The following is a 21,152-nucleotide window of genomic DNA, read 5'->3' on the forward strand; positions in this document are numbered from 1 at the left end:
GCGGCGGGAGGGAGCCCCGCGGGGCAAGGAGAAGGCGGGCGGGGGCGGCGATGGCGGGGCGCCCCGTGAAGGGGCCGCGCAGCCTGCCCTGCCTCGGGCGCGGGGCGGCCGTTGGCCGGTGCGCGCGGGCGGTAACGGTCGCTGCGGGGCCGCGGGCGCGGGGCTCCGCGGCTGGCCGTGTCCCGCCGGTTTGACAGCTATCATCGGTGCTTGTGTTATTTTAGAGCCGAGCAATAAAAGCAAAGGGTCTGATGTTTGAGATTCTCCTTATCGGTTAGATAAGAGAAGTGATATTTATTACCCTTATCAGTGCAGATTGCATTTTTCTTCTGAACTCTGTCAGTAGCTCAGCTAGTGAAGCATTAACTTACTTCTGTTCACAGGTGCAATCAACTAAGAGAGCTGATCCTGCTGAACTGCGAAATATTTTTTTGCAGGTAAACAGATCTGTCTTATGTTGTTTGATTGACAGACTTTTTTCTTTGCCTTTTCTTTTCAGCAGTGTGTCACAGCATCATGCCTGTGTTGTGCTTGTGGTACTGTTGAAAGTTCATTTTGCATACATGGGATGTTGAAAGGGCCTTCTGGCACTGAGGAGGAGCTGTTCCTGACACAAATTGGCATTAAACATTTTCAAATTATAATCTGAAATAAATTTCTGAAATATTTTCTAATTTCCTATGAAGCAAGTAATTATAACCATACCTAAGTAGTGTTATTTTTTAAATATCCTTTTGCAAGGTTCTAAAAATTCTTCTTACATGGCTATATATTCTCTTTTGGGGATTTTTATGTGATGCTCTTATAAATGGATGGACTACTAGCAATGTTTTTAGAACTTATAATTAATTTATTAAGGTTGATGAGTTTCATTATATAAGCAGAGTAATACAAATATTATCTCTGGTAGGGCATTAGAATTAATGTATATAAACAGCATGAAGTTTTCTCTACTCTCCTTAGCTATAGGGAAGGACTTTCTAAAAGGAAAACCCAATTGATCCTCAAAATTTGATAAGATTTTTAACATGCTGATGGAATAAGAACTAGAACTGGTTTTAGGTTCATAATTGGACCACTGATATTTCCAAAACCAATAAAATACTGTTTTTTCTTTCCCTTTAAGTTGAGTATTACACAGTGTATTCAAGAAGTTTTACTCTGTGGGAAAGGAAAGAAATTAAAATTAAGTTTTAGGGCTAATATTGTACATGGGAAAATCTATTGTGCCATCTTTGACAGGTAACTTTTGGTCTTAACTTATTATTTAACAGTTTCCACATRTGATCAGTAGACAAATCTTTTTGCCTGAGAAAGAAAAAAAAAAAATACATGATTGAGATATAACTTATCTTTTTTGCATAATGGATTATTCTGGTAATGTTGCTTGAGTGCTGAAACTTAGAATGTTGAAGCAAACCATGAAAGTCTAGCTTTTAATTTCTAATAAAATTCTTTCCTTCATAAATTCATTTATCACTGATGTGGCATTTAGCTTTTATATAAGGAATACAATAGAGATTTCTTGTCAAATAAGCAACATTAAAATATGAAAAACATTTACTATCAATGTGATTCTGGAATGTCACACAGCACTTCTCCAACTAATTTGTAAGGCACTTGCACTCCTTTCTGTTTGGTGGCAAAAAGTGAAATGTAATGTCAAAATATTCTGCTCAACTTGGAAATGTGGAGTTTGTATGATTCTTGACTTCTGGTGTATATTGCAGTAGAAGTGTTTGCTTCTGGAAATAAGTAAATTATTTGAAACCCTTGGTTTTGACCATACAGGAAAAAGTGGAGAGGAAGAATGCTGTGCAACTGAATCTTTAAATTGTCTGAATAACAACATGCATATAGACCGAAAAAACAAACAATTTACTATTTTTAAAAAAAGGTTTTGATTTTCTTCCTGTCCATCTTGTTATTTTCAAACAAACATGCTAAATACGGTGGATTGTTTTGTGCTCTGAGGAATCAAAAATACAAAAGCTCTCCTGTTTTTCCTTGGATATCTGAGATTTGCAATAAAAAAAACCCACAAACAGTACAGACATGTCCAGCATAGAAAGAGACTTTATATTTGTTTTGGATTATATTTGATTCTTGTAAAGTTTGAAATCATGTTCTTGCTTTGATATGTAGCAAATAAATTTAGTTACAAACATTAAAAAAAAATCAAAAGAGAACCTATTCTTTCCAAGACTAAGTTGCAGAGAGTCTTGTTATGAAATATTGTTAGTGTTGCACACATCATGGGTCAGATATGCTGTGCTCCTTGCTGAGGGTGCAAGCCTGTTCTGTGTGCTTCAGCTAAAGGTCGTGCATTCCTTCCTAAATTTGGCTTCCCTTGGAAATAGACAGAAGGGAAGATGTGCGCTCTAGGCCTCTTCGTCATCCATCTTGCACATACAGAGTGTATTTAGATTTCCTTCTATTCATATGTACCCCCTAATACGATACGTCAACTCCTCCGTCCATCCAGTTTAACTTGCATCTCAATGGATGCTTAGCACTTACCCTTCTCTTAAAATTTCTGAAGTTTCCTATAATTGTTTTTTATTTTAAACAATTAAAAATCTTAAATTTAAGTGGTGTGAAAAGATGTTGTGCTATTATTTCTATGTAATCCAGTAAATATGAAATGCAGGCATTGAGATTTTATGTGTGCACACCATCAAATAAGTTACCTCTCAGGTCTTCTTTCACTTTTAATCATCAGAACTGCAGGCATTAGGAACTTATTGTGGTCACAGCAAGAGTTTGCTAACCACTGACTTCAGCRGCGACCATGAAGGAACAAAATAGAAACTCACTGAAGGATAAAGGCTTTCATAGAACAACAATTATCAGATTTCTTAGTGAGCCCCCATTCTTTTTTCTTAGGCAGGATACAGTCAACCATGGGGAAGTATAGCTGAATTATTCCCTGTCTGCTGAATGCAGATGAAACCTGATCCAGCAAGGTGGAAAAAGAAACACACAAACATTTTCCAATTTTAATAAAGGAAGCTTCAATTTTTCACTTAGTGTCCTGAATCTCTTGCTTATAACTTAGTAAGACTAAGAAAGAAAAAAAGTTAAGAATTCCAGTAGGTGGTCTTTTGTTTTGGAACTTTTCTCCTCTGTCCAGATAAAACATTGGGATAGAAAATACTTTTAAACTGAAAACTAACCAGATTTTCAAAGAGAGCATCACTTCTGGAAGCATGATGATACCTAACTTGATATGGTGCAAATGCAGTATAGTTTTGTGTGTTTATGTTATGTGATGATCTTTTAAAAAAAAAATCATATGCAAATTCATCAAATGCTTACCTGAGACAGTCTGTGCATGTATAATAGTATTTTTTTATTATAAAGTAACATAAGTCGAGATTGAGGAAAATATAGATTTAATAGATGTGTTTTATTTTATATGCAATTTAAAGTATAATTAACAATTGCCTGTTATGTGCTAAAAGCTTCTTGACTTACTTTGCATGGTGAAAAGGTCATTTGAGGATAGATTTTGTAAGGGGATAGCCTAGCTGCTTTGTCAGTCCATAATTTATTGGCACATTGCCAACTTTGTCAAACTATCATGACCTTCTCATATGGAGCTGAATGTATCTGTCAGTTAATTATTCTTGTCTTAAAAAAAAATAAAAAAACTCCTCCTCTGAAGTTTTTGTTGTAAAACAAGTCACTTTTTATAATAAGCTCAGATAAGTTGGTGCCTGAAGAAATAAGACGATGACATTTAGATTYTGACTGTCTTTGATAGGCGCTCAACTGTCATGCAATTGAATTCTGTTATTTTTTTAGGATATGTTCAATATTCTGCATGTCCTGTAATCCTTCACATATAAAACTTGCTTTGGATTGCATGTGTTGCAGCAGAACTGTGCTTCATAATGCGTTTCTTAGTCACTTGTGTATATGATTGAAAAGGGGACCTTTACAAATTGACTGAGTGATACCTGAAGTCACAGTTTCATTATATTGTTGCGTGCTGACTTTAAGATTTCCTGCCCACTTCTGTGTGTTCCTCTTTTTGTGGAAATCACCTGTTTTAATTTTTGGTTGGTTCACTAATCTGCTTTACAAYGTAAACGTGCATGCAGCCATCCGCACAGCTGTAAGAGGGAAGAGGGAAAGACAATGAGATGTGAGGGGCTGGTATGGTGAAAGAGATGGAGGCTAAGGCAGAAGCTTCTTAAGCAGGTATTGATACTGAGGCAAGCTCCTATATGCTGAAACTGCATCCTGACTGAATTTGTTGGGTTGCATTCAGCTGAAACAAGCATGAGACAYGTGAATGACCCCCTTTATCTTAACRGAGTTTTAAATCTTAAGAGGTCTTGTGTTTAGATGTTATTATTAACATTCTAATTCTTGTGGGTCCTTGGCAGAATAAGTGCCCATTTTGTTACTCTTTCACATAAAGCTGTGTCAACTGAATCAAGATACTRCAATATATAATGGAAGAGTTACAAATTACAGATAAGGCCACTAATTGAAGTTTGCACTATAGGCTCTTGGGCTGGGGGGGGAGGGGGGGCATTGCTTTTATTTATTTTTTTTTCTGCGGAGAACTCTTGTGTAATCGTCTTTTAACGATTAGAACCTAGAAAGGTGAATTACATTTTTACAAATGAATTAAAATCATTACTTTTTTTACAAATCAAAATTCTAAAGGAATGGATGTGAAGTTGTATAACTTCTCTTTCACAGAAGGAACACAGGTCTACATAAATGTTTGAAGATTTGMATCTAATTCATTGTGTGAACAAGTAGCCTGTACAGTAGACAGTGAACACAACAGATGAACTTTAAAAATATTAAATAAGCTTGCTTACAGGCTTCTAGAGCGAAAATGCTGAGAAACAAACTCAATCGTCAAACTGGGTTGTCTCACAGTAGTTCAGTGAACTAGAAATCTTTTGAGATTTTTCCTATATTCCAGAGTGCAAACATAGTTTAACTTTGCAATCAGAAAACTTAGATTTTATTTCTGAGGTCATTGTCACATCATAAATAAATACAATACCATTTTTATGCAACTATACTGCCATCTTGAAGCAAGATCTGAAGGGTATGAACTTCCATAATACATTTTCCCTATATTCATTTTTGTACATGATGATGACTTCAAATATCGAATGCTACTTGACATTCAGTGATGACTACAGAAAGCAAGAAAGTAAGTCATCAATTGTTTCTGTACCCAAGCACATAACAAGAGGGATGATGGTACTGTTTATCTACAGGTATGGCTGAATGGCRTCTTGTTCTGATAGCTCAGTAATAGGCTTGATTTGTAAAAGGAACGGGTGATACTTTCTACTCCTGCCACCCCATGATCCTAGTTCAAGACTAATATTGTTCAGCCTAACTGGATAGTTGGGGGTACGGTGTTTATGCTAAAATGTTCACTTTAAATTGAAAGTTGCCCTACAGATAGGATTTTTTAAGAGCCAGTTCCTAGTGTTTTGAAACAGAAAAGTAATTATTTAGAATACTTATATAGACATTTGTCTTGGTGTAGAAGTAATAAAGATGTACTTGGTTGTTTTATTTTTAATGGGTTGTATTAATATCATTTAAATTACTCAGTATTTCTAAAATTTGCTGGTGACTTAGATGTGAAAATTTATTTTGTTGTTAATAAAACTCAAACTTAAAATCAAATCAAAACTCAAACTAAAATCAAAGCATTTCAATTGACCCAAATCCTTTTGTATGTGTGAATTTTTTACTTAAATGAGAAATGCCAAAACCATTAGTTTCAGAACAAAAAGAAATCTGAAAGATCATTTCTCACAAAAAGAGAAAACAAAAACATTCTTACAGTTTCTAGTAGCAAACGTATTTTGAATAATTGTTCCTGCTCACTCTTGTAATTACAATTTGAAAAATATTATTTATGTGCCATGGTTTTTACAGTGTAGCTGCAAATGGAAAGCTACAGCACGGCTGTAATTTTTATAAATTTATGCAAATAATTGACAGTTTCTGAAAATACATAATTGTCTTTTTATTAGAAGATACTGGTCATTATATGAACACATCTATTCTACAGGGATAACCTGATTGTTGATGGTAAGCAACTAGTATAGTAGCACTATTAGTTTAACCAAACCCTTTAATTTCAGAGCAGTTACTTGCAGACAGTTGTCCACAATTTCAAGTGATCTTCAGTAAAGATAATATTTTGGTAATCACTGATAATTAGTATCTAAATGGCTTTTTTTTTTTTTTTTTTATGACTGTAGTACGCCAGTGTTGAGAAAGATGGTGAGCATTACATGACCCCGGAAGATTTTGTGCAAAAATACCTAGGGCTGTATACAGATCCACGTTATAATCCTAAAACAGTACAGCTGTTGGCCGGAGTGGCAGATCAAACAAAGGATGGGTGAGAATTTTGCTTTCCATTAGAAGCCTGTAATATATTGGTAAATGAGTGAGTTTCTCTGATAATTTCATTTTCTAAAATATATTGCTGATTTGATTATGCTTTAAGCTTATTTGAGTAATGAGATTTTTCTCAAGTACAATAAACTATACTTTTGGAAGCTGGAAAAATATATAACAGTGAGTGTTTAAAGTATTTTTTAAATTAAGATTTGTTTTAAAGGAGTTTTGACAATTACTATAAATGCAAAGTAGATTGAACTGCAAATAACTTTAATATAGTATAATTGCCCTGAAAAAGTTCTTTTTTGTATACTTAGGTCCACAATTATAGACTCTGTAGAGTCTTTAGTATCTGTAATTGAGCATGGAAATATGGAAAAGCTGTCTTATTCCTGTAGTATGCAATACAGATCAAACCACTGAGGACTGTTAAAAAGTGCTGTATATTAAGAAAGAGAGATACTAATGATGATATGAAGGAAGAAAGTGTTTGTCTAATCAAGATAAGGTCACACCATGTAATGCTTTTCCAGCACTGATTATGGACAGTATTATTTGGTTTTAGATGGCTCTCTGAAACAAATTTACAAAACGTCCACTCTGCTGAGATTATACCCTTTAACCAACTCATCTTCAAAGGAGCTTTCCCTACTTTTCTTTTCTCTTTGCTGTATGTAGGCTTCCAGCTTCAGCCTTGGATTGTAGCAGAAAGTGTGGATGTTGTTAAAGTAAAGTGGAAAGGTTAAGATGTATAAGAGCACAGGTCAAGAATACAGAGGGGAGTGGGTATTTTGTAGAGATAGAAGGTTGCTATTAAAATAGGATGCAATACATTTTTTAATAGATAGATGTAATTTATTTTAAATTGAAAGTCTCTTAACTTCCTAGGTTTTGTGAGTCTAAATCTGACGTTTGACATCACGTGAATGTTTTTGTTTCCCTTTATTGTTCTGTTTTAGAAGATTTTATTAGCTTGCATAGTCTCCTGAGCAGTTTGCACAGTATCTGCACTTCACAAATAAAATTACATATGTTGTATACATTTTATATTAAATAGCAAATACAGGATCTCCTGTTTATTGTAATGTTACATGATGGCTCTTTAAAAAACAAAGTTGCAGCATTTTGGTAATACRTTTGATATATATACATAAATTTGATAATTCCAAATAAACTGTCTTGCTGTTTGTGACACATAGCTGTAGTTTACTATATTGTTAAAGACTGAAAACGCTATTCTGTATGTATCTGTTGAAATAAGTCTAATTGATGACTAGTAAACCAACATGTTGAATATCTTGTCTTCTGAAAGCTGTTAGTTACGTTTTAAAGTGGGCATTTCTTCAAAAAATGTTTTATAAAAGGACCTTTCTTAATAAGAAATCAATAATTTGTTTTATTGCTTTCAACAGAAGTTGACACTGAGGCGTCACCTTTTTGTTGCTTTCTCTGTGAATATAAGTTTTTTTGTTTGTTTTGTTTTTTAATCTGGGTAATGTTGTTCAAAGCGAGGTAATCGATTATGGGTAAGTGCACTTGATCTACTACTGTATGGGAACAATGAAATAATGGGCAACTATTACCATACAATCTGCAGTACAAAATGTTTGTCTGTCTGAGTACCTGTTGATACTTGTCTGAAATGTATTTTCTTAAGCGTTTTAATCTATGTTTATCTCTAATCAGTATTTCATATGAACAATTTATTATGCCCCAATAATCATCTTTGGTTTATTTATTTATATCTAGAAGCTTATTCTTCCTAGACTTTATAGTGAGCTGCAATATATCAAAATCCAGACTCTGATAGCTATATTATTTATACAGAGAGTTTAATCTATAGCATGAATAATTACTTTAGTCTTCAATCAAATTCTAGTAACACATTACATCTTTCCAAGGACTTAAAGTTATTTTCTAAAGCTCAAGGAGTTATCATTGTTCCATTTTAATACAGACATTTGTAAATTAAATGATAGCCCGAAGTCCACAGCAAGTCATTGAGTATCTCCGGGTTCTGTTAAGAAATTTTAATTGTATCTTCTACCATTTTCTGTTAGGCTCACTTACCCCTCAAATAAATGCTCAAAGTATTCTTGGCAACTTTTCTTTGTTAATTCTTGTTGACTTCACATAGATTTAARTTTGGCACCTTTAGAAAAAAAGCATATTTGGGAAATGGATCTCTGTAGGCATGTTTTTTTTAATTACTTTTTCTGTCCATACTTTGATAGTTATGTAACTTTTCCAGAATACTATTGCATTCTCCTATTACTGGAGTACAAGACTAAGTTGCTTTGGTGGAGTTCTATAAGGTGGTTCTTATAAACGATGATTCTTCACTTTCAAAGTGTTATTTCCTCACTATTACAAATACAAATGTTCTCAGAAGTTAATATGATGAGATCTAAATTAGAATTTGGCCTAAATTGCTTTATCTGATATCCATTTAATACAGTGGAATTTGACTGATACTGTAAGTAAAACACTCAAAGCATTCCTATGTCATCAGACTTCAGGCACTATTTTCAAAATTAGGATTAGGGTACCTATCCTCTCTGAATAAAGTACTTGTACATGTGTGCCAAAACCAGCTAACCAATTACRCAACCTAATTTGAGATTAGTAGGTATTGTAGTTTTAAAATCAAAGACTTTTTCCTCCCTTCAAACTTTCAAAACTTAACAGTGGTCATTCTAAATTCTTCATTTAAATTGCTTATTTCTGGCTACTCTGCTCATCACAAGATGGTTTTTAGAATTTGGAAGTGTGTTCTTAAGCTAGGTCCTGAAGAAAGACCTGAGGTTTCACAGAATAGTGTCACAACAGTACTGTACATTAATTCTTAAAGCAGTGTTGTGGAAAAAAAACTGCAGAGCTGTACTATTATAAACATACTCTTCAAAACCATGCAAAATAAGCTGTAAGAGTAGAGAAGAAATAAGAGAAAAGAACATTTAAAAAAGTGTTGGAGTGTTACAGGTAAAATGAAAGGTGAGTGTTTTGGTATTGTTACAGACTCCGTAATGCAGCGAGCTCAATTGGATGGGACCCTCCATTATCTCATTTTATCTAGCTCCTGTTATCTCCGCCCTGATAATGGAGGATCACGGGGGATATCCCTGCTCTTAGGAATCTGCAAGTTGAGCATATGGGAAGGAAATTGAATGTATTTCTCTCCTTTTGCTGTAGGCCCTGTTAATGGGGGACTTGTGAAGACGGCTTCTTTCAGGTTCAGGCTTTTGCCTATGCATTCTACAGGGATTGTCTCCTGATTCTGTCAGTTATAAAGCTTCCTGATTAGGAATTATTTTGTATATCAGGTTTACACTTGTATGTGAGGTATATTTTGAAATGATAGTATTTACAATTATTTTAAAGGATGTTCTGTTGCTAAATGCTAATGCTAAAACCTTATTTGTTAAGATCATCCTTTGGATGAAATTGAGTTGGCATCTGGATAACCATTCTCACATCTTTGATTTTATGGCTAAAATGTGACAAATTAATATCTTAATTTCATATCTACCTTATCTTAACTTCTGCAAAATCATTACTTCTTTCTGTTTTTTGTTATAAAGCATATATCACGTCTTATGATTCAGCTTCAGCAAGAATGTTAAAATATGGGACCTTGTTTAAGTATCTTGATTCTACTTTGCATATACTTTGACAAAGAAAGACTAGATGAACTAGTGAATAGTGTGGTTTGATATGTTTTTTCCTATAGAGAAAGAAATTTTTACGTAGGTCCTCAGCAGTAAGCAATATATGTGTGAAATAACCATTATGAGCTAATGGTCTCTTATGAAGAGTACTAAACAATTGCATTTTATAAATTCAGATTAATATGTACGTTTTCTGAGAAAATTACCATCCACAGAGATATTCTGTGTGTTAACAGCGTCTATTGAAATAGTATTTTTTTTTTTTAGTTCACTCTTAATTTTAGAAATCTAATTAAAATTCTTATTGCCATTAATAATTTACTTGATGTTAAAATAGATACCCCATCACTCATTTCTATAAACTGAGCTAGAGAACTTGGTTCTGGATGGAATCTTCTAAGTCATCAAGTTAAGTCCCCTGTTTTTATAAGGATGAAATCACACAGGGGCTTTAATAAACCACTTAAGCTTTGCTGTTAGAACATTAGGCTTTTGCTTGCAGTGTTCTGGAGAGGCCACAGTATATGCCTGCTCTAAATATCTTTACAGCCACCATATACTATTTTGTTCTTGTGCCAGCATTATCCTTTATCTTCTCCTGGCCTGAGGTTTATCTTTCTGCAGCTTTTCTTATATATAGATTAGGATCCCTTAACATTTTTTCTGCTAGTCTGAATAAGCTCAGTTCCTCCAGAAAAGTTCTTTATGATCCTAATAAACTGTGTCTGTATCCATTCCAGTTTGAATTTGTCTTTTTCAACGCAAGGACCTTGATTTGTATGCAGCATTCCAGAGATGTCATTAGAGCCCTATCTGGTGATACTCCTGCTTCCTCATCTCTGCTGGAAACAGCTCTCCTAATGCATCCTGAGCTGCTTTTGTCTGTATTGTGACTGTCTCACGTGCACAGCTCATAGCCCTGTGATCAACCTTTAGCACTCAGATCCTTGGTCATGTCTGAATGTCCAAACATTCTTTTACTTTATTTATTTATTTAAGTTCTCAAATACATGACTTTATAGTTCATATTATATTTGAAGTGTAATATATATGTGTGTGTGTGTATACACACACACTATATACTAAAATATAACTTTTTCTGATCATATTTTTTTTTTACTAATGTTAAAGGTTGTTTTAAGAAAAAATATTTATATGTATGTTCTTACAATAAAATGTCTTTTTTTTCAGTAGAGTTTTGTATATAAATCAGTAATATTATACTGACAGGCCTCTAAATTTCATGCTGGTAGATTTTTTTTTTTTTAATATATATCTTAACTTTTAAATGCTATCTGTTTAAATTTATAATTACCAGGCAATAAATAGATGATATTCACTGAGAATTGATTGTATTTTGTTGTTGAAGGATCTGAAAAATGGTTGCATTTAGTCCTTCTATTGATGAAGAAACTGAGTCATACAAAGGTTAAGTAACTTCTCAAAAGTAACAAATACCTCTCTTTACATCTCTAGTATAGAGTCTATTTTTTATATTGAAATTTTGTTTAATAACTGGATCATAAAGTTTTCTAGAGCATCAAGGACAAGAAATCATTGATATTGTAAATAATTTTTGAAATTATTGCAACTTCTTTATTTTTCCTTTGTAGGTTGATTTCCTATCAAGAATTTTTGGCATTTGAATCAGTTTTGTGTACGCCAGATGCAATATTCATTGTTGCTTTTCAGTTGTTTGACAAGAATGGCAATGGAGAAGTAACATTTGGTAAGAATATCTAAAGAAAACCACTTTAAGAAAGTAATAGTAATAGTATAGACTGTAAGAATGGTTCGTCGCAACTAGAAATGCTTACTGTGCAGTAAAGTACTGATTTCCTAAAAGAGTCTGCATGAGCAAAACATGTTTCTTCTTCCAAGTGATAGCTAATATAAAAGCTTAAGAAATGCACAGAAATGAAAAATATTTTACTCTGTCTTCCTGAATCATGATTTTTTCATGTTCCTGAAGTAGTTGATACGATACTATTTTGTTCAGTGTCATCCTAAGCAAAATTCTTTGTATTATGGACTTTGAGCTCCTTCATTGTTTGAGGGACTTTTAAAATACATTCTGGATCTCCACCTATTTGGAGAATTGTCATTAGATTTAGTAAGAGCTGGAAATAGAAATGAAGAAGGTCTAATCTTTAGAATTCCTAGCTTAATGTTCCTATTCTTGAGGAGCAAGACTTACATTAATGTTATGAATGTAACTTCCAACTAGATCTTGTATTTGGAATATAAGGAAGAAATTGTGGCCTTTAAGTTTCTTTTTTTCTTTTTTTTTTCTAATCACATAAATTAGTAACTGGACAAAAATCTTTAAGCTAACTATACCACTTTATGATGTTGCTAAATAACTATTAACATTGCAATTTAAAGAGGACTAGCTTTTATTTTTAAAACTTTGTATGTTAATGAAAATTAGATAAATCAATGCTAAGATTTTTAATAAATGAAATGAAAATTAAATGTTATTTCTATCCAAAAGAATAAAGCTCTCAATAAAGAAAATGCAAACTATGCTTGGATTTGTAAACACTTACTCTTTGTACTACTTGATTTTTCTTAAAATTTTTGCAACTGTTTTGGGGAAAAAAGAGTTTAAACAAAACATGCAAGGGTCTCTTTATATAAACAGAACTACTTGAATTATGATGTCTGTTAAATTACATGATTAACTGAGGGGTCAAATACTAAGCAATTTGGATACACAACATTTTGTAAAGAAAATCCCTTAGAACTTATGTAGAGATGAAGTCAGTAAATGCAGTCATTAGGAAGTGGACAAACTATTGCAATCTGTCTGACTGTCTTAATGATGCTGTATTTAATAAACTCACAAAGAATGGGGATATACACTTAGTAGCTTATATGAACACAACTTGAAATAGCTGTTTCCATAAATGAATGAAAGGTGATTTCAGATTGTACACTGATTTTTCAGTCAGAGGATTGTTATTTTTATGATCAGATCATTGTTTTTAAAGGCTAAAAAAMCAAGACAACAAGAGAAACTATAAAACACAAAATTATACAAAGTTGCCCCATATCTTTCTGTAAAAAATTTTTTATAACAAAAACTATTTTTTTTATAAAGCTGATAAATCTTGAATAGGAAACTGTTTACTGTTTAGAGAATTTGAAATTTATCATTGGTTTCTTGTTTTTACAATTAAATTCTATTGTAATTACTACTATATTTAATAGTATGTTGTAGCATGTCAAAATGGATACATATTTTGTGGAACAGCTTCCCTCATTTTCATTGCTGCTTTTTTGCTTTCTTTTTGTTTATTTGTAAAATGGGCTGCTTGTTTTCAGTTCATGGGGATATCATACAAATTAATGCTCGTACCTTGTGGGGAAAAATTGAGTGATGATATTTGACACATTCAGTATTTGATAACTCTACAGTCAATTTCCACGTCAGTCTTGTGGGTTATAGAGGCTGTTTTATAAATGAGCCATGCACTCTTTTATTCTCACACTACATAAACAGAAAGGCACAGAGTTTAGTTTTGTGTGAAAACAGGAAAATATATAAAGAAGTTAGGAGAGTCCACAGTCTTTAGAGGAAGATGATCATCTTGGTGAAACATGACACTTTCAGTGCTGATTTTCTTTAAAGAATCTTTACGAATGGCTWTTCATAAGAAAGGAAAGGCTAGGTCTCTTTAGTTAGTAGTGTCTGCGCTCCAAGCAGGAGTATGAATAAGTAAAGCTAATTTGCCTCTTGAACTAAAAGAGAGAAAGTTAATGGTGCTATATTATAAAATTTAACATACATACTGTATACATTCTATGAATTAGTTATACATATTAAAAGTTAAAAGTCTTAATAATTATTAGAAATATACTGAAATAGAGTAAGTTTAGCTAAGCAGTGTGAAAATTGCTATTAGACAAGTCAGCTCTACTTCATCAGAGGATAATGTATCCAATTTGCAGWTAAACCTTGTTGGTTTTGGGAGCAAACATGAGTCTTCTAAGATTTTCTTGTTCATATGCAATGTTATATGAATGTGATTATATTGATTTCAAAGCTAACTCAAGCCAGTTAAGTCCTGACAGAATTGAGATGGATTTGTTTAGGTTTTTCTGTGCTGTGCATCAGGAACTGGGGTTGCTTGAAGAGTGGAGCGCAGAATCAAGTTGGGTCTGTTAGGGCGGCATTAACTTGAACACAGCACTGGCCTTGCCGGTGTTTTAAGCTGAGCTCAAACCAGAACACTGGAAGAAAGCTATGCTGGCTYTGGTCCCATGATAACGAATGATCCTGCATGCAAGCTGGCCATATCCCCAAACCATTTGGGTATGACTCTATGGCATTTTCAAAAGCATCCTGATCTACTTGGATTTTTCACTTACCTGGAGAGAGTTAAGTATACTTGTTGATTTTTTTTTTTTTTTAGACCTAGCTGTGTATTTGAATGCAAGTTGCTTCACTCAGGTTCACACCTTCTCTTTTTTAGAATTTATTTACTGACATGGACCTAGACCATACTTGGTCACTCTACCTTCTTGCAGTCTTCTTTACCCTCAGTCTGCCACTCATCTCTCTAAAACTTTAGCCTCCTAGTCTTGATTAAAGTCCTAGCGTTGATTAAATTGTATAACAGAAAAGTTTCCATCCTACACGCTGAGAAATGGAAAGTGGAAAAGAGTTTATGATTCTTTAGAAACTATTTGGTTGAAATAAGTGTCTGCTATGCTACACTAATCAGTGTCTTTGCCTATGTAATATCATATATTAATTAGAATTGTTGAAATAGGAAGCCTGTGTGTTGTTCTTTGTCACTTTAATGTGTCATCTACTTTCTTATTGCTTTGGGACACTTTTCGGGAGTTTTGGACATCCAGAAACCCAAATGACTGCTGCAAATGTGCAGATAGTATGCTGCAATATGTGTATAGTATGTCCACTGCTATGAAATTGAGTTGGACCTACTGCGCCTGAGCAATCTGGTTACACAATTTGTTCAGTGTGGTCTACATGTTTCAGCTGCACTGCAAATATTGTCAGCTTGCTGAATAAAAAGCAAGAACRTGACTGTTTTAATAACACATTGATACAAGTAACAGTGTAATTTATATCATTTTTAAATCATGGAGACATAGGAAAGAAAGCATTTCTTTTCCAAATCRAATGTCTTCATAAATGCTAGGTGAATATTTTATGGGAAATATGTTGCTGATGAGCCCTTACAATATTGCTTTAACCATAAGATATTAAAAAGATACAGCTCAAGCTGATAAAGAAAAATGATCTTTTTTTGCCAGCATTATCTTTCTTGCTCTGGCTTGCTGTCTGTAGCCAGGGAAGACTGGCAACCACTCTGCTCTTTTGGTCACGGAGTGTAACTGACCAAACTCCTTAACATGAATGAAATATTTAGAAACAGGTCATAAAATAATGCTATTACACTAAGGAAACTTTTTTTAATTGCTATTTTTTAAAGGTATCTTGTTCTGRATTCAGGTTAAAACAAACCTGAATGTTAAATCTGCTCAAGCAACTTGCTCTGTTTCAATGCTGAGGCAGAGAATCCTCACTGTGGAGAAAAGGAGAAACCTGTGACTATTCCTGACACTTCTCTCAAGAAGTAGGTATCTAACTGGAAATGGAAGAATTCTTTATATTTTATCCCTTGGACAAACCATACAATGATCTGAACTGTGTCACTTTCCACTGGAATGTACAATTTCAAGGCTTTTTCCAGCTGTTCTTGTAGAGATGTCACAGAGAAAGCCGTTCTCTGATACACTAGAGAATTTCAGAGACTGATTTTTAGTTAGATACCCCTGTTGATAGGGATAGAAAGACACAGCTAATATAATGAGATTTTGAAACAATTTTATTGCCTTCATGTTTATGGTTCTTCTGTATTTGGAGTTTTACATTTATTTTGGAGCTAATCGAAAAATATTTATGGAACTGAACATAAGGCTTTTAAATGCCGCAGCTCAAAATCTCATTACAAATATTTTGCAGAGTATAATGGCCTTTTTAAAGGCACTGAGGGTGATGAGGATTGGACTGCTGTTAGATAATCCATCTACATCAAAATTACAATGATATTGGTGAAACAAAATAATAAACATCAATATAATAAAATATTTACAGAAGTTTAGTGTACAGTGATACTGAAATCTTGTCCATCTATTTTATTAAACAAAAGAATTAACTCCCAACAACTTTCACTGTTGGGGAGAAGGTTCAGATTTCTCTTTAGCAGAACATAGCAGAGTTTGAGAACACTGGAAGAAGGCAAGTGAGAAGAATAAGAGAAAAGAATTTAATATATGTTGTTATAATTCTTTGCTGTTGAGTATTACTGTTCAGGAAACACAGATCACTCCTACTCACTCCTTCACCATTTCCAAAAGAACAACTGGATTGAAAATGCTAGTATTTGACTTTAAGATTAAAGTTTTTGGYTTATAAAATATTATTTGTGACCATAAAGGCTGGAAACTTTTAAAAATATAAACAGAAAAATCTCATAATCACATGGTTAGAGATATGAGGATATAAGAATAGCACAATGCTCTATCAAGTGTGCAGTAAACTGGAATGCCTAGTTTTYTTGGCTTCTTGAAAACCATTTATTAGCTGCCTGTTTTCAAGATGTATTTTACTTAACACCTGCAGATAATGGAGGAAACAAAAGGGTATGTTATGACTTTCTCTTGTCCTGATGCTGTTTGTTTTTGTTTGTTTTCTGTTGTATCATTCTTTCCTGTTTTAAGCCACAGTTCTAAACACTGATGAACAGTAYGGGATGGGAGCCCCTACTTATTTGTTATAATAATAAACAGCTTAAGACCACAAGATGTTGAACGTTCTCTATAGTATTAAGTTCAAAACTGTAGTTCAGCAATAGGGAAGGGAAAAGAACAGGTGAAACAGAACTCAAAATTGACAAGTCATTATTATGGCTGTCACTAATAATGATCTTAGTCTTTTCAAATAAGAGTAGAAATACAGTGCGACTATTTATACTCTGACTTTCTTACTTTTCCTGCAACTTGCTTTTTGTTCTCACCTCGAAACAATCATTGCAATATTTACATCTGCATGACTGTTAATATACTTCTGTTGCTACAGATATTAAAAAAAAGCAAGTCTTTTTGCTTTTAACAGTCTTTTTTTTTTAATTTTGCAAGTGAAAATATATGAAATTTGCTGTTAGCAGATGTAGTGAAAAGTATATAGCATAGAATACTTTAAAATGCATTAAGTACATAAGACTGAAATGTGTGCAGATGGGACCACAGATGACTGAGTAGGCAGATAAAAAAACACCTTCTTAAACAGCAAACCTCTAGCATACTTATGCTAGTAGCTAAAACCATCACATTTATTTTTTTTGTGTCTAACAAGCATTACTGAGGTTCCATCACTGGGGAGAGGGAATGGCAAACTCTGTGAAGAGACTAATGGCACAGGAATTGTCTGGGATTTCAACTGTGTTTCTTTGGGAGATTATAAATCAAAATAAATAATAGTTACTACCTCAGGGCTTGCCTGAGGTACTGAGCTCATTCCCACCATGGGCCAAAAATGGTTGTTTTGCAAAGAGTGTAAGCTCTAGCAGTGTTCTCTGTGGATTCAATTAAAAGCTTAAATTGTCAAAACTCAAGAATTTTAACATTTCAGATGCTGAAATTCATGCCAGGATCAGTGAAACCGTTTTGGCTTTTCATTGAGCCATTGACTGATGTATTGGAAAAAAAACATTGGAAAAATAAATCATTTTGATTTTTGGTTAAATATAAATAATTCAAAATGTGATTTGCAAGTTATACAGGAGAATGATGTTTCAGAACAGATATTTCTCTCTTTTCACTCTGTGTGTGCAATAGAATAGTGTAATTCTTGGGTATGTTGCTCCTAAAAGTTCAAGCAATGCCTAAAATCTGCAGGCTAAATAAAAATCTGTGCTCTAGCATGAAATTTTCCATGTTAGGATGATGGAGTGATATTAGTTGTAACTAGAACATGACAAGCACTGTGCTCATTTCTGTTCTATCTCAAATCGTGTCTTTCAGCTTGATTGGCCCTCATGACTAGTGAAAAGCGCATGTTGGTAGATAGGCATTGCTGCAGCTGCTTAGAACTACAGGGGCAACTTTAATTTGGCAACAATTTTTCAAAATAAAGCACGTTATTTAAAAAATACAAACTGTTGAGTGTAATTGAACAAATGGATTTGGTAGTGATGCTATCATTGTGCACAACTGTTCTCCAGGGTAAAGCACTGCTCAGATGTACTGGAGTTCTGTTACAGTCTTTATCTCAAACTGATCAACAAAAGATCTCAGTGTTTGTTATAACTTACAATATTCTTCTTCCTCCTCTRAAATTCAGTGTTGCCTAAAAGCTTTGTTTTTCTTACATTATTTTTTTGAGCCTGATAGGTAATGGTGTTTGATGGAGGCTGATCCAGAGTCCTGTGTATGATGCCTGCAGGTAGCTGCTCCAGGCAGCTGTAATTTGTTTAAAATGACTGGGTGGGGAAATTCTGAAGCGATCTGGAGAGAATGTGTGTCACCTTGGAGGTAATGTGCTAGTGCACTGGAGTAGTAGCTTATTGTTGCTGAGGCTGATGGTAAGTTGAGTGTGTCATCAGGCTGCTGACTTGTATGCCTATCAGAGAAGAAAATGAATTTCTGTAAGCCTGGAAAGAAAGTACCAGCTCAGTAGGAAAGAATTCCACTGCAGAAAGGTGAGCAAAGAGTAAGAAAGGACATTAGTAAATGAGTAATATATATCGACAGGGACAATGAATGCATTCTGTAAAAAGTCATACTAAAATTAAAGGGTTTAAAAATAATTTACTGTTTGCCACCTGCAGAATAATTCTGTTGGAAATTTGAACTACTTGTAGTTTATCTTAATTTAGCAGCATTACTAGTTTTTGACTCAGATTAAAAAAAGAAAAAGAAAGGAGCATCTGTACCTTAATGTTGCTTATTTTCAGTGTTGTTAGTTCTTTGCTTGTGCTGTGGAAAAAATAAATTAAAAATAAGACATTTGCTCATAATTCAGTGTGGTGAAAGTGCAGGTGATGAGGACATTATGTACAATCTCTGAAATGTGTTTGTCCCTTTACAGCTTTTCTCATCACTGAGTTGTTGGCTGTGGTGATGGCTATTTCCTTTGATATAAGGGAAGAGCCAACAAAATTGGATTAAAAATGGTATTCTTGATATATTGTGAAGAAGGTRTTGCTACTCTGGGGTAGGAGTAGTAATTTCTAGTGCTTATCTAGGGATGTTTGAGAATCCTGTGTCAGTGATTGCCTAATTATCTTACAGAAGAAAAATGTTTAAGGTGTCTGAAATTTCAGAGAAGCAACAGGCTAATTTGGATATCATATTTTAAACCTCTTCAGCCATATATTGTGCTCTTCAAGTGCCAATATATATTGAATATAAATTTATTAATTCATGTGCCAGTATTATTTTTATGTGCTGAAATATCTTGATTTGTGACATGTTGATGACTAGTTATAAATCCTTCCTTTAAGAAGGAAAATCAATAGTGTGAGAAACTAATTATCAGTTGTAAGTAGTATACAATAAAATGCTTGAATGAGAGTTATGAAAAGGCCAGTGGCTTAAGTCTCATTAAAAATTAGTGGAAGATCGGACTATTTGAGCACTTTTGGAGCAGACCTTAATTTGGAAAAAATAATTTCATATAATAAAAAAGTGAGACTTTTTTTTAACCTTTCTTTAACATTCTGCAGCAAGCACTGGAAACAGTTGAAAACAGTTGTAATTTCCTGTATGCTTCAGCGTATTCCTGCCTAAGTTTTCATTAGAAGAATTCAGTGCTTTACAGAAGTCAGTTTTACAGGTGTGGAAGTAGTCGCTAGTTTCCACCCTGTTTATACATTAGTAGCCAAGCCAACAGATCCAATTAAGCAGGCCTGTCTGCTGCTCCATTTACAATTTAGTGCCATTTTGGGAGCTCAGCAGTAGGCTGCCTTGATCTGTTTGTATTTGTAGTATATGAAGACTCTAGGTAGCTTGGTCAGAAACTGCAGCGAATCCATGGTACTTAGGGAGTTTAAATTTTTCTCTCCTGGTTCCTTAGCCTCTAGCAATGATGAATAAAGGTACTACAGACAAAGCTTTCAAAGGAATTATGGTGAAATAAAATAGTTTAGCACTATGTATTTGGTGATTTATCTTTTTCATTTTCTTAACCCTCAGAACGTTGGCACCTTCTATGTTGATGTCAATAAATAGATAAGAGCAAACAATTACAAGTAGTCACTTTAGGTTTTTTTAAGCTTCCCGCTTAACTGAACACCTCCTTTAGCCTCCCTTGCAGTGGAAACTATGGTTTAAATTGCAGTTGTTTCACTATTGTCTGTGTTTGACCTTTAAGTAAGGGCTAAGTTACAGTTATATCGCTTACCAGCATAGTCTGCCCTTTAAATATGTAATCTCAAATCTTCTGTGAAGCAAGTGATCTAGCCAAGGAATCCCACTTTGTGTGTTCCCAATCTGAGACTGATTTCTTCTAAAGATGTGCCATCGTTTTGTCACTGAAACTTATAAAACCATATAGTAACTTGTTCGCTACTAGAATGGCTATAGATTTGAAAGGATGAATGAATCAAGTAGTCCTTTAGCATAGAGAAAGCAACACATTTACTCCAAGTAAACAGCCCATGATGGGAATATCAAAAGATAGTAAAGTTCTTCTCTGTGTGCCACACTTTATTTTGGTTGGCAGGTTCTAGATTAGCTGATGAAAAATTAATATCAATTCTGGTACTTGGAGGTAGATTTTGAAAAGTATTCRTATAGTATGGATAGATGTCCAGTTTATATTGTATATTTGGTCAGATAATCTGCACAAAAAATGGGCTTGTTTTACAGAGTGGCAATGTTGCATATGAATAAAGCATGCTTTTTTTCAGATGAGGCTTTTGACTGACTTCAGATAAAGCTTTAGGCATTGAGATTTCAATTGCACAGTATACATACAGAGARTTCCATATTCTGAAACGACAGTTTTTTTCTTTACTTCATTTAAAAAAGGACATCTCTATCTTC

The 21,152-nt window shown here is 33.9% G+C and overlaps 1 protein-coding gene across 9 annotated transcripts in view; it reads left to right on the forward strand.

The window, feature by feature from the left end:
- Positions 1-21,152, forward strand: part of SLC25A12 (solute carrier family 25 member 12) — a 54,042-nt gene that overhangs the window by 2,000 nt on the left and 30,890 nt on the right. For 6 of the 9 annotated variants that reach the window (XM_026061371.1, XM_026061372.1, XM_026061373.1 and 3 more), the window contains 3 exons: positions 384-437; positions 6,258-6,400; positions 11,684-11,799. In XM_026061371.1, the coding sequence (XP_025917156.1) occupies positions 384-437; positions 6,258-6,400; positions 11,684-11,799 (313 nt within the window). Of the gene's footprint in view, positions 1-383; positions 438-6,257; positions 6,401-11,683; positions 11,800-18,618; positions 18,639-18,895; positions 19,305-21,152 lie in introns of those variants that run through there. The other 3 variants (XM_026061376.1, XM_026061380.1, XM_026061377.1) reach the window with 3 other exon arrangements.

The sequence above is a fragment of the Apteryx rowi genome, unplaced genomic scaffold (assembly GCF_003343035.1).
Source record: "Apteryx rowi isolate R43461 unplaced genomic scaffold, aptRow1 scaffold_180, whole genome shotgun sequence".
Lineage (NCBI taxonomy): Eukaryota > Metazoa > Chordata > Aves > Apterygiformes > Apterygidae > Apteryx > Apteryx rowi.